Source organism: Lactuca saligna, chromosome 4, assembly GCF_052625555.1.
Source record: "Lactuca saligna cultivar CGN05327 chromosome 4, ASM5262555v1, whole genome shotgun sequence".
NCBI classification, from domain to species: domain Eukaryota; kingdom Viridiplantae; phylum Streptophyta; class Magnoliopsida; order Asterales; family Asteraceae; genus Lactuca; species Lactuca saligna.
Window position 1 is genome coordinate 266,476,366 of NC_136420.1, and position 14,767 is coordinate 266,491,132.

The following is a 14,767-nucleotide window of genomic DNA, read 5'->3' on the forward strand; positions in this document are numbered from 1 at the left end:
ATTTGACAACCTATTTATTAAATGTGTTGTGTCTAGGTCCATCACTCTCAAACCATTTAATATGTCAACTCGACCCAACGTGATCCCGTTGGTAGTATCTATGTTATTATATATTATGGGAATTGTTTTTGGTACCACCAGTGCTATATATTTCTGTGTTCCACTATTCATTGCCATTGTGTGGGTTATTTGGAAGTATAAAAGCCACCATATTTTCTGAAAGCTTTGTGAGAAAAAATCAAGATTTGGTGAATGAGTCAAAATTCTCAACTTGGAATTGTATCCAGATTAGAAGTTTGAAAGCGAGTATCATCGATTGATTGAATTAATGTAACATCCAATTTTGGGAATATTTGATATCCATGTAAATATATTCACTTGCAAGCCTTTTCTAATATATATATATATATATATATATATATATATATATATATAAACTGCTCCTCAAAAGACAATTGACTACTATTTTATCCAAATTGTTGATCTTCTTTTTACATGATGAGGAGTCTCGTATAATCATTTAATTAGATCAGCTAAATGTTTCTGTAAATGCTCTTCAGCCTCTCTAAAGGCTTTGCTCAACCCTTCATCTTCAGGTTCTTCTCTTGTTAATATGTCATAATCCTCCACGGAAGCATGCCACTTTCCCAGCTGTTTTAATTATATACACACAAGGAAACAATATTACTAATTTTAGACTAAATAAATGTAATAAATATGTTATGTAGGAACATTCCTTTATCTTATATGGTGGATCACTAAAATTTTTAGTGATCCACCATATAAGATAAAGACCATATAAGATAAAGGAATGTTACTACATAACATATTTATTACATGTATTTGTTTTTTTCATATATATATATATATATATATATATATATATATATATATATATATATATATATATATATATATATATATATATATATATATATATATTCAGATTCATTTAAGATTATCCTAATTTTATGAGACCGTAGATCAATTCTAAAAATAATTTAAAAATACAAAATAAAAGGAAAATTTAGAAAATTCTTTTCTTTTTTTTTTTAATTATTATTTTCGTCACTTTAGTTACATAAAAAAAATAAAAAAATAATAAAAAAATGTACCCTTTTTTTGAAAAATATGTAAAATATTGTAATTAAATATTACACTGTAAATATTCCAATACGATTTTAAGAATGTTAGAATATTCTATTATTTTTCATATATGTAAATATTCTAATATTCTATTAGAATTTATAAAAATAAAAAATAAAAAATAAAAAATAAAAAGATATTTTTTTTAATTTTTTATTTTCTATAATTTTTTTTAGAAAATATAAATGACGAAAATAATATTTGATTTTTTTTTTTTGAAAATCTTCAATTATTTTGGATTTTAAAAATGATTTTTTTTAATCTACAAAATGAATGGCTAGTAACGTTATGAATTTTCAAAAATTCACATTGTGAATTTGACGTAAAAAAATCGAATTTAATATCATTGGAAAAAGAATAAAAAGTTATAAATTTATGTATTTTTAGTTTTATTTTATTTATTTATTTATTTATTTTTTGATAAAAAATAAGTTCTAAAAATTGAAAAAAAGATTGGTTCCTTGGTTAATTATGGTTCTCTATTGAACTTCACCCAATATATATATATATATATATATATATATATATATATATATATATATATATATATATATATATATATATATATATATATATATATATATATATAAGATTAGATTCATGTGAGACGGCCTACTTTTGTGATACCGTGAGACTCAATTTTTTATTTTTTTTTATTTTTTTTTAATTTTTTTTAGTTAATTCAAATTCCGAAAATTATATTTAAAAAAAGAATTTTTGGATTTTTCCATTTATTTTGCATTTTAAAATTATTTTTTAGAATATGTACATTGTAATATTCTATTAGAATATTCCACGTGTTTGTCAAAAAAAAAAACAGGATTTTTTTTAGTTAATTCAAGTTCCGAAAATAATATTAATTTTTTTTTTAGATTTTTCCATTTATTTTGCATTTTAAAATGATTTTTTATAATATGTTAGTGTAATATTCTATTAGAATATTTCACTTATTTTTCAAAAAAAAAAAAAACGGGATTTTATATTATTTTTTTTTTTTTTTTTTTTTTAGTTAATTCAAGTTCCGAAAATAATATTTAAAAAAAGAAATTTTGGATTTTTTTTATTTATTTTACATTTTAAAATTATTTTTAGATTTGGTCTCACGGTCTCACAAATTATAATGGTTTCAAACGAAATTGATCATATATATATATATATATATATATATATATATATATATATATATATATATATATATATATATATATATTTACAAAATTATACATACAGGTGATTATGTATCACTCGACTAATTTCTATTGTTAACGTGACAACTTTCGATGGATATAATAAAATAAGAAATTGTATGTTAATTTTATTATTTTGTAATTTTATACTAAAGTTGTCACGTTAACAATAGAAATTAGTCGAGTGATACATAATCACTTGTATGTATGATTTTGTAATTTTATCGGTGTGAAATTACTTATTTTAGAAAAAGCTAGATAATTATTAAATGAGTTATTGTATATAATAATTTTTTTGAATACCGCACCAACAAATTTTGCATTACAAGCATTCTTTGGTATCAAAATAACAAGTAATCAAAGGATACATAATCACTTGTATGTATGAATTTACTATGTTGCGATATATCTTATTTTGTAACAAGTGTTCAAAAAATTCTCATAATTATAATGGTAAATTAATATGGCAAAAAAGAATCTAGTGTGGAAGAAAGAATAATCTCATACTGTTACAATTCGTTGTATTTTAATATGTATAAATCCGAGTACATGGTCTAATTATAAATAATCTATAAGAGTCCTAATTTACCTATAATCTATATTGTCAACTTTATAGTTGACTTAATCAATACTATACCCAATTGATTCCTTGTAGGAGAGTACAAAGAGCTTTCCTAACTGACTGGCGTTTTGACTTTCATACTTTCTCATCCTCCCACATGCAAAACAATGGGAGAAATGTGAAGCTTGTCGCAAAGTGTTTTAAACTAAGGGATTTATATATAGTCCCTTTGTCAAAAGCCCAACAAGCTATTATTCGTAACAACATATATATAGCAGACTTGCAAAACGTTAGAAAGGACCATATCTTTTATTTATTTATTTATTTTTTTAAACCGCAAATTATCTTAGTCTAATCCTAAACACAACATATGTCTCCTAATGAGACATGAACCCATGATCTCTCATTTGAAAGGGTCACTCCTTACCGCTAAACCAAAAACCATTTTTACCATATCATATATAACATGAAAATCAATCAAAAATGTTTAATGTGCTCATGAAATGCTTGATTAGCGTCTAAGTATTTATCCCTAATATTATTGCACCACAACTTAGGAGGAGAAGAAATAGAAATACTTAGTTCAAGAATTAAACATACAATCCAATGGAGCTTGCAGTAGTGTTCACTAAAGCTAATACGTTCACTAAGAGCATATGGTATGGATAACATGAAGTGGTGTTATGACAAGAAGTAACAAGAAGAGGGGGTGGTGTTCCAATGTCATAATTTGTTAAGAGGTAGAAAAAGGTAGAGAGAGAAAGAGAGAAAGAGATAAGAAAATGATTTTGATTGGTTATTATTCTCGTTTCAATATGTGGTAACGAGCACGAGAAGTGCCATAACGAGATTCAACAAGTTGGGGGGCGGTGTTCTCCGTGTCATGACGCCGTTTTCATGTGCCAACTCAGCCAATTCATTTCTCGTTGTGACCCACACTGTATGCTCTAAAGCTAATACTCTGCATCTAGGTCATTGTAGGTTATTTCATGCAATTCCAACTAATAAGATTAGCCTCAAGGAATACACGATATCCTCAAATGTGTCGTCGATGACAACCATCTCAATTAACATCAAAATAAATAGAATAAATTACATGAATCGTCTTTTATACATATGCCAAAAACATGTTTGGTTCTTATTTTCAACAATTATTTCGAACCGTCCCTCATTAGTTTAAAACAAACACGATTCATTCCTCCGTACATAAAAAACCATTATGCCCTTATTTATTTATTTCTTTTTTGATTTATTCACTACTAGAGTATTTGCTTTTAGCTACTAAAATTTCTTTTAGCTACTAAAATTTCTGACGAAAATACTTTGTAGGTAATTTTCGAACAATTTCCAACAAAGTTACACCAAACTAAGATTCCAACAAAGTTTCAGCAAAATAACGATATATATATAGAAACAACAAACAATCTGTCGGAAAAACGTTGAAAATTTCCTACAGAAAACCAACGAATTACTTTTTTGTTGGAAAACTGTGGGAAACATGAACAGCTGGAAATGAAAATCTTTCCTCCCTTCTCTTTTTGCCTTTTCTCATTTTCTTTTAATATTGTTATTATTATTATTTTATATTATTATTATTATTATTATTATTATTATTATTATTATTATAGATATAATATTATTATTCCATACAATATTTAATTTAAATGTAAAAATTGTTAATTTATATTATTATTATTATTATTATATTTATTATTATTATTATTATTATTATTATTATTATTATTATTATTATTATTTCGTCAAAAGTTGCATTGTTATTATGAGGTTTATTATAACTATATTTTTTGTTAATAATAATAATAATAATATTATTATTATTATTATTATTATTATTATTATTATTATTATTATTATTATTGTTGTTGTTGTTGTTGTTGTTATGATTATGAATTTGTATGCATGTGTTTGTGTATGTATATGTAATGCTATGTTTCGAATCGTTTCCTAGTGCGGGGTGGTGACTAAAGATCGGGTAACATTAGGTTTAAGGCATTTGAGAAGAAGAGATTTAGACTCATTTGGGTGTGGGTAATCTAATTTAGATGACCTGGGAGTTCGGTTTGTGTTTTGGAGCCAATGGGATATATTGGTAAAGTGTCAGTTCAGGCTTTTATGGAAAATTTGATTTTAGTTCAGGAAGTTTTAAGGCAAGTGTGAGTTGATAGAAGCATAGAACTTCTCGTTACCTTTTCGTGGATATGAGGATCTTCGGATACGGACTTATAATGAAGAAGTTATGGCCTTTGGAAGTTTAGTGGTTTAAGGGTGAAACCGAGTACACGGGGAGTACACAAGTGTACGCATGTCGTACTAGTGTTAAGGCCAGTACATGGGGAGTACATCGGTGTATGTTCGGCGTACTAAGCAAGTTGATCGTGCATGCCTTATGGAGTACGCTAGGTGTACCAGAAGTATGCAAGGCATACTCCAGTCAGACCCAAACCCTAATTTAGGGTCTTGGACCCTATTTCAGCTCTTTAACTCACCACTAAACCATATTATCTTTAGCCTACATCCCTATAATCCTTAGAAACAAAACCATAGACCTCATTTGAGTGGTTTGTGAGCTTTTGGTGGTATTTCATGCTTTTTGGTGTTCATAGAAGAAAAGGAACTCTTTGAGAAGTGTAGGATTGCTTATAGCTTTTGGATCCAGGCTTGTTACATCTTGATCTACATTTTGGAGGTATACATTTTCTATCTTGATGAATCTAGGTTTAAGATCTAGTCTAAGGAGTATTTTGGGTTCATTTTTGTCCTTAGTGTCATCCTTGTGAGTATGTTGGATATTAGCCTTTGGGAGGTCTCTAGTTCATAAAAATGCCATCTTGATGAATTATTTTAAAGCATGCATGAGTTTGGATGTTTATTGTGGATGTTATTAAGGATTTGGTCCCATTAAGCCATGCAAAAGAGTAAAGTTGCCAACTTTACGTATTAAGACATCTCATATAGGCCACAAGTCGAGAGATTAGGGTTTTGGTTTGAAAGGAGTATGCCCGACGTACTTAATAACCACCCGTGATCATTTACCTTCATTCGTTGGGTGTACCCAGCTGAACATGTGCATGCATGGGACTGATTTGCCAAGTATTTCCATTAGAGGCTAATTTTGCCAAAACCTTCAAAGTACCATAACTCCCTCATTCTAAGTTTGTTTCTAGTGAACTTTATATCCACATAAAGGTGACGAGAAGCCCTACGCTTCTAACAACTCACCCTTGCCTAAAAACTTATAGAATAAGAAAGGAAAATCTATAAATGTTCGAAATCTCAAATTACGATTATACCGTTGGCCCCCAAAGAAACAATCGCACACTTGGATCACTTAAACCATGGCAACTACATCCAAAATGGGCTAAATCTTTCCTTTCTCGAAGCCCTAAACCTTATGGAAACTAATGATTGGGCCGCAGCTCCGAGTAACGAAGCACTTTCAAAACCGGGTGTTACTTACATCCTTTAATATTTATGTACATTCATCTTTTAAGCTTTCAAGATCCAAATTTCACCGATTCTTTTTCTTTCTTTAGATAAGCTTCTATGATGACTTAACACTTAACATCTTTGTACCTCTAGAAATCCATCTGGGTTTTGGGAGATAAATGTCCTTTATTATGTCTACAAAGTCATTACCCATGGAGAATTTCAAGCATTGATTGGATTTGGTAGATGTTAGCCGGTGGTAAGTCCCTTCGGTGAAAATTGACAGGAAGGAGACGGCTCTTGGGAATCCTCGATGGTTAAAGACAATTCAAGTAAAGGTAGATATTGTTAATCTATGACTTAGAATTTGGTGACTCGAATGAATAATCTGATCCAAAAGGAATTAAAGAAACCAAACACCATATATCGACAACATAAGGGTTTGGAGTAGGCTTAGGGCCTATAGGGTGTTATTGTGCATATGGGTTCGGCCATATAGTTGATATGGTTTTTCGATTAAGAATATTTGTTACTATGGATTTTAATGTAATCACGTTCAAATAGTAATAATTAAAGGGTTATCATATTCTTTCCCGTGGATGTAAGTTACATCGACCAAATAACAATTAAATCCTTGTGTATTACATTCTATTTACTTTCTTGTGCAACAATAACTAGTAGAACGTATCGATAAATAGGTGTGTCATGGAGCAAAGACAAGGTCTTGGTGTGTTGACTGAAAGATGTTCGATAACGAGAATGATAAATTTGGTTGAGTCAATCTCATTCCAATAAAAGAAAACATATTTTCTAGGAGAATCAAAGTGAATAACTCACCATATCAACCTGGACAAAAAAGACATTAAAGCTGTTTATATGCTCGGTCTCTAAAGACATCAAATATGAATATCATATTTTCATTAATTATGATGCTGCCAACCGGATTGGATTGAGTTCTCAAACTGGAGAGTTCGTTTCGTGGACTATGAAAATAACGAATTAAGATATTCATGGAGCAGTGAACACACTACTGTTACAAACATGCCTTGGCGACATGACTAATAAGGTGGTTTTCCAAAAAGGCAGATTTAGTAAGTAACTCCATGGTAAAGTCCTCCTTTAACAAGGTGTCAATCCGTAGTAGATGCTATCGTCTAGATTGGCTTAATTTAGAAGTCATACTCAGCTCTCATTTTTGTTTCCGAATGTTGTTTTGTAACACCTCCCTATAATATAATTGCTGCCATTAAAAAAATCATATCCCTAATATTGTTTTCTAATTTTCTAACACCTAAGAACGTGGAAGTTAACTTCATAATCTAAATTATGTCATATCAAGAAAATGATCATAGACGTGTAATGAAATGTAAGTCCAAACAACACTTTCGATTTAAACTGTTGAAAGAACTTAACTTTCATATTACACATACATCATTTTATTAATAGATGTTAATTTTAGTGGCATGCTTTTTAAGGATAAGCAACTTTCATAACTCACTTCAGCAAGATTAAACCATTTGATCAATCCACACACGAATAACAGGAAACATGAATAACCAAGATGTGGGTTCTGTATGAAAGTGGTTCACCTTAAAATTGCAGTCAGCTCTTCGTAGTCTTGCTTTGCTATAAGTGGGACGAATGTTCAAAGCCATGGTGCAATCCTCGACTGCTTTCTCAAACTGACCCATCTTTGTTCGACAAGCAGCGCGGTTGCAAAGCAACACAGAGTTGAATGGGTCATGGTCAAGTCCCTCTCCATATGCAACGCAAGCGTCGAGATAATTGGCAGCTTTGAACAACTCATTGCCTTTGGACCTTGCACCCATCACTACCTTAATTTTGCACACCATCATGTTCACATCTTTATTGTTCGAGTCCATCTTTGATGCCATTTCGGAGGCTTCCATTGCATCATCAATCCTGTCGATTGCAACATATATATAATTCAAAAGCTTTAATGTTATACATATAAGATAGAAAGATTTTTATTTTAACTTTAACATATCATATTTTCATTTTGGCATATAACTAAACTTATCATTTTTTATTTTCTCTATAAATGTTTTAACTGCGTATATATTAGAATAAATCATATATATGATTATTTTTGACTTGGTCATGTTATAAACCATGACCAAATCTATAAAAGCTCTACCAAACAATGTTGAATATAGAATGGTCGAACAGATTACATTTCAACTTTATGTTTGATTTTTTTTTTTTTTTTCATTTTTTTTACGTACATGATAATATTGTATTAACTACCGTGTCATTTTATATCGACTATTTATTTATCTAGAAGATCTAATGGATGGTCAATGGAACATAAAATTTGGTTTTATTTTATTTGTATATATGGCATATAAAACGTCGAAGGTAGGTGGGCATGTTGGTCACCTTCCTTCACTTGTCAGTTTCCATAAATATTATTTTAAAATTTTGTTAAATTAATAGCACGTAATCCCTCTGGCTCATAGGATTAAAACTTTGTCAAATAACATAAATTAATTTTTTATTCCATCCAAAATATAAGTTATAATCAGCAGTTTAGATTATTAATAGCTAGTTCGATCAATAATTACAGCAAGATTACATTTTGTAAGCATTTCGTTTAATAGAATCGAATTTTAATTATTATTATTATTAAAAGTAATTATAACAAATTTAACATTGATGTATACATTACATAAAAACACTATAATTACTTTGCACGAATACTTATATATGGTTAAGCATATATGATAATGTTCATCACAGAATACCTGCCAGCAGCAAGATCGACTTGAGCCCTTATAAGCAACAAATTAGCATGGCTGATCGGACCATAGAACTTGTTGCAGTCATCTACATCAAACTTAGGCGCATTACTCAACACCTCGTCTGCTTCGTGATGCCTATGCAACTTCAACAACCCCTCGGCTTTCAACGTAAATATCTTAATTTATTTTCAACATACAAAAACACACGATATTAGTCTACATATATTAACTTAATTAACCATGCAATCTTTAATGGACATAATAGATCTATACCTGTAATGCAAAATCTGCACCAGAAGATATCGCTACACTGCTTTCTTTTATCATTGTGTTCCAATCTCTTCGCTTCTTTGCGTCATTACACCGATTAAAGTGCACTTGTAGTTTTTGCGCTTTTGTTAATAGTTCAGGCTCGACTTCTGAGCCAGCCTGTTTATAATGACGAATTGTATTTTCTGGATCCCCTAGTCTGAAATTACACTCGAGTTTTTATTCATGTAAAAAGCATAAAGAACATAAAGATCTAATAATGAGATATACTAATAATTAACCTGAGATATAATGTGGCTAAACGAGTATGAGCCCTTTGGTAAAAGGGTTCTATTCTGATTGCTTCTCGAGCTTCGAACACTGCTTCTAAAAGATTACCCATGGCAGTTAAGGCTGCACTTTTGTTGCTTCTGTAGGCTGCCTTTTCCGGATCAATTGAAATTGCAGCGTCATAGAGAGACAACGCTTCAGCAAATCGCCCGTTTTTGTAATCTTCGTTTCCCATGATCTTCAACTGCTCAGGATCCATTCTTGTTGAAAGAGCTCTACAGAAAGCAGTTCGCTTTACTGGTTTCAGTACATCTTTTCTAGGTATCCTGTTTATGTTCCCGTTTGGGAGGGAGGACCCATGTTCTTTAACAGTCTTCGGATGATAATCAACATTGTTTGAATTTAGTTGTTGTAAGTTGCCTAAATTACCAAATACCTTCATGTTACCAGCATAGATTGAACGCTGATGATCATCGATCATGGTTTCAAGATCCTCTAATATCCCACTTGTTCCTCGGGTGAGTTCCTTTTTGTTTTGACCATAGATTTGGTTGTGTTGTTGACCATTTGGTTCGCTTTTTTTAACTTGTTGCGGGGTTTGAACATATAATGGTGGGGTTGCTTTCTTTTTTTGATTTGGCAAAGGCCTAGCAATAATTTGGTCGACTTGTTTCTGGGATTGTTCTGGGCTTGATGAAATATCGAAGGATGCATAATCTGAACTATTTAGCCTCGTGGAATTGGACTTCTGGCTGCTTGGAGTTGTTGAGATGTCGGGAAAATTGTCAGTCGGGAGAGAACTCGTTGAGACAGATCGTCTTGTTCGTCGTCCAAAAACAGCACTAAATACACCGCATCCATACTTCATCGGCAAATCAGACATTATGATATCTGTTAAGCCTTTTCGGGTACAGGATTTGGTCTTGTTTAGAGTATATATGCAACAATGGAGTAAAATAAAGTGGGTTTTATATTGGGATTTTGCATGAAAAAGTCTTGGTTGGTGATTTCAATTATATAATCGTGATAGATGATAAAGATATATAGTCGATGAAATTTATGACATGTGCAACAAGTAAGCTAGCTAGGACTTAATCATGCATCACTCAAATTAATGGGATTGATTCTCCATCATATTAAAGCTAGATGTGTAGATATATAAATGGGGATTTCGGTAGGATCAGATTCCTGGGTGCATCCACAACATGACGTAAGCCATTGCAGATGCATGCATCATGGACAAAAGGACCTACGATCAGTTTTGGTTAAGCCTCTCTTATTTATCTCGTGTTCGTGAAATGGGGAGGAAAAGAAGTGAAAGCACCCGCAGAATATGTAATTAATAAAAGTGTAACCCTATTAATGAAATATGTCAAATCTCAAATGCACATTAATAATAATAAAATTCCAAAAAAAAGAAAATTAAAGAACCACGGTAAAAGTCATTAAATTCAAATGATCAAAACATTTAACAAAAAATTTTATACTATTTTGGGCATTACAAAATAGAAAATTTTGGCTTGTCTTTTAGATGAAATTATTTCATTGGGGAGTATTTTTAGTTTTCCTCTTACGCACTATAAAATAAAGAATGTAGATTCTTGTCATTTAATTTTTTATTGTTTCAAAGAGAAGAAGAGGGCATCACGTTGATCCATCAGTATTCAAAGAACACCCCCACGTCTGATTTCCAAGCTGTATCAACCACATCTTCCACTAATTAAAGCCTCTTGGCTTTTATCTATAAATTTTATTCTTGTTGCCTTAAATGAAAAGAAAGAAAAACAAGTTAAATTACAAATTTATGGATTTACATAAGTTTATTAATTGTAGCATATGCATTATTTTATACATGGAATATGCATTATTTTATACATGGAAGACCACCTAAAAGTTGAACCTAAAGTTGAAGCATGCCGAATTCCAACATGAGACAACATTTTTGGGTTTTTTATTCCACCAATTGGTGCTGGTTGTAGCATATGCATTTAGAGTGATTAAAATTTGGAAAGAAGCTTAAGATCTTGAGATTGATGTTGAAATGTAAATATTCTCCATATGGATTCTAAGTAAAAAAGTTAGTGATTTTAGTATCATCATGTAATTTTATGTGATTGAAACTAACATATAAGCTAAGGGGCTTCCTAATTTATACTCTAATATATATATATATATATATATATATATATATATATATATATATATATATATATATATGAGTTTGTGGGGAGTCCATGCATGTATAAGATCAAATTAGAACTCGGTTCAACGACAAGTCGGCGGGTCTGGGGGCAGAACCTCTGGGTCTGGGGTTTCCAAAGAGGTGGCACCCCTTTGGCGGGGTCGAGGAGCAGTGCTCTTAGCGGGGTCCAAGGGACAAAGCTCCAAAACCTCTCTGAATTTTGCATATAGGAACTTAATGGGAAATTCAAATTCTTGAGGGTGATTATAGTAAAACTAACGAAACTCATTAGTTTTGGAAACCCTAAATCCTCATTAAAATGCAGATTACACTGACTTTATTCAATAGCAACTCATGACGGTCCAACCCTAATGAAACTCTAATCTCGTTTATTATATAAACGACTCTTCCTTTTGAGAAGATATACATGAAAAATAGCTTTTGTTTTTCTTCAAATACTCTTAGAATCTTTCTAGCAATTTGGCTTACGATTTTTGTGTCTAGAATCGTAAGTGTCCTCTTGGATTATCGTAGGCTGAACTTCTTATAACCCATGCATAAGGTAGAAATATCAGTTCGGAAAATGTTCACATAGTCCAAGTTGGTATCCAAATCTCTACTACAAACCCTACTATTTCTTATAATCGAACTGATATTCCCTGTTCCTGGAGATGGGTGACTCAATCAGCGAGATGGAAACTAAGTTTGCCAGGTTGGAAGTTCGAAGGCATCGATTTCAGGCGTTGGAAGAAGAAGGCACACTTCATGTTGACTATTCTGAAAGCTGCGTCCGTGCTGACTATTCCAAGACTAGTGGAGGCTAAGGAAGGTGTTATTGACACAATTGAAGAGATATGGAGGAGACGTAAGTAGGACAAGGATGGCTAGATCTCCAAAGGTCACATTCTGAATGGTATGTCTGATGCTTCATTTGATATACATAGTGAAGTCTTGTGTGCCAAGGAGTTGTGGGACACCTTTGAATTGAAATATATCACCAAGGATGCTTCTAGAAAGAAGTTATGTTCAGTAACTTTAACATTTATAATATGGACGATTTAATGTCTGTTAATGAACAATACAATGAACTCCTTGGCATATACGATCATTTTAAACTGCACCGCATGAATATTGATGAATCTATTGATGTACCAACCATCATTGACAAGCTGCCTTCATCCTAGAAAGATTTCAAACATAACTTAAAACATCAAAAGGAGGAGCTGTATTTGGTTCAACTTGCTAGTCACATTCGTATTGAAGAATCTCTTCATGCGAAAGAAAATGACAAAACTGAAAAATCTAAAGGAAAAAGTTGAATCTGTACAACCCTCGGTTCATATGGTTGAAAACAAACCAAGGAATCAGAACCACAAAGGACACAACAAACGTAAGCAGGAACTTGTCCCAAGCAACTCCAAAAAAAAAAAAAAGGATCTGGTTTGTTGGGGGTGCAATCAAGTTGGGCATTGCAAGTGTGATTGTCATGTGAATTTAGGCAACAATCGTTCTAGAAATAGTGGAGCCAATGGGAAAGAGAACGGATCTTCGGCCCAAGTTAAATGATGTCAGTTTTTGACTAACTTTGATAATTCTAATCAGAATTATGTTTACTATGTTTCATTCATTCCTGAGTTATTCTATGTACAGGATGATGATCGATGTTGCTTGGTGGATTGACTCTGGGGCAACGAACCATGTATGCAAGGATAAACGGATGTTTGAAACGTTAACTCTGCTTGAAGATGGGTTGGTGTTGAAGATGGGTCGCGCGCTTAATTTGTACGCGGGGCGTACCCAAGGTTACGCCGAGCGTAACCGGCCCAGATGCAAAACCCTAATTCCTGGATTTTGACTTATAAAAGGATCATGTAGTCCTTTTTCCTAGCCACCATATCCCCATGAGTGAGTCCTTGGAGAGCTGAGATTCGTGCTTTAGCTTGTGTGTGTGTTTTTGAGCTTGAAGGTATCTTTTCAAGGTGAAGAAGTAGAAGAAGGAGCCATTGTTGGAGCTAGAAGTTGAAGAACAAGTGTAGATCCTAGTTCTATAGTGTTTGGAGATCCTTTCCGAGGTAAAAAGCTCAAAGCTTTCCTTGTTCTTCATAAGTTTTTCTTTTTGTACCATTTTTAGGGTTTTTGGTTCAAAGTTGGAGACTTTATGTGCAAAGAGTCTCCATAAGCTTAGATCTGACCTTTTCTAGTGTATAATGTGTTGAGGAGTCATAAAAATCTAGTCTTGGACGTGGATCTTGTGTCATGCATGAGTTATAGTCTCATTATGGAAAGAGGAAAGGTGTTTGGAGCATAAAGTGACCTTTACAGCCATGCAAAGGCTTAAAGATTTCAACTTTATGGATTAAGTCATATTAGAGGAGTCAGATATGAAGTTTGGATGCAATTCTTAATCGATTAAGACCTGAATCTGTTGGATAAAGAAACTGGGCATTACGCTGGGCGTAATCCTAGTATGCACCGCGTAGGGGGTCGCGTTCCCCGTTTCTGGAGTGCAAAGGTACGCCCCGCGTACTGCTTGCTGTTAACTTTTGTTGACTTTTAGGGTTTTAGTCAACATGTGGACTTTTGAGTCAGGGAGGGGTAAAATGGTCTTTTAACCTTCTATGGAATTTTAGAAAGGAATATAGTATAGCCTTGAGAGTCGTTAATGAATTGGAATAAATACTTGATGTGATTAGGCGAGGCTAGGTCGTTGTTGCGAGATTCAAAGATATCGAGCACGTGAGACACTAAACATCATACGATGTGAGTTTTCTCACTATACTGTACCTGGAAGGGTACCTATGTGTGACCGGAAGGTCTGGTATACTATAAGATATATGCATTATATGTTATTAGTTGCCTATTTTGTATGCGTTATGTATGATATGCTTGATATGGGCCGTAAGGCATTATGTTATGGGCCGGAAGGCATTATGATGTAGAC

General features: G+C 32.2%; 1 protein-coding gene across 1 annotated transcript; it reads right to left on the bottom strand.

Annotated features, from left to right (window-relative positions):
- Positions 1-244: 244 nt before the first annotated feature.
- On the bottom strand, positions 245-10,648 carry TPR14 (tetratricopeptide repeat (TPR)-containing protein). Its single transcript, XM_078987239.1, has 5 exons — positions 9,656-10,648; positions 9,378-9,573; positions 9,108-9,280; positions 7,932-8,265; positions 245-651 (listed from the first exon to the last, which is right to left on the bottom strand). The coding sequence occupies exons 1-5, from the start codon at positions 10,525-10,527 to the stop codon at positions 517-519; spliced, it is 1,710 nt and encodes a 569-aa protein (XP_078843365.1). The 5' UTR covers positions 10,528-10,648; the 3' UTR covers positions 245-516.
- Positions 10,649-14,767: the final 4,119 nt, after the last annotated feature.

Coding starts and splice junctions, on each gene's coding strand:
- TPR14 (XM_078987239.1), bottom strand. CDS start 10,527: ATGTCTGATTTGCCGATGAAGTATGGATGCGGTGTATTTAGTGCTGTT. Junction 9,574..9,655: donor TTAGCCACATTATATCTCAG/GTTAATTATTAG, acceptor GTGTAATTTCAG/ACTAGGGGATCCAGAAAATA. Junction 9,281..9,377: donor GTGCAGATTTTGCATTACAG/GTATAGATCTAT, acceptor AAATAAATTAAG/ATATTTACGTTGAAAGCCGA.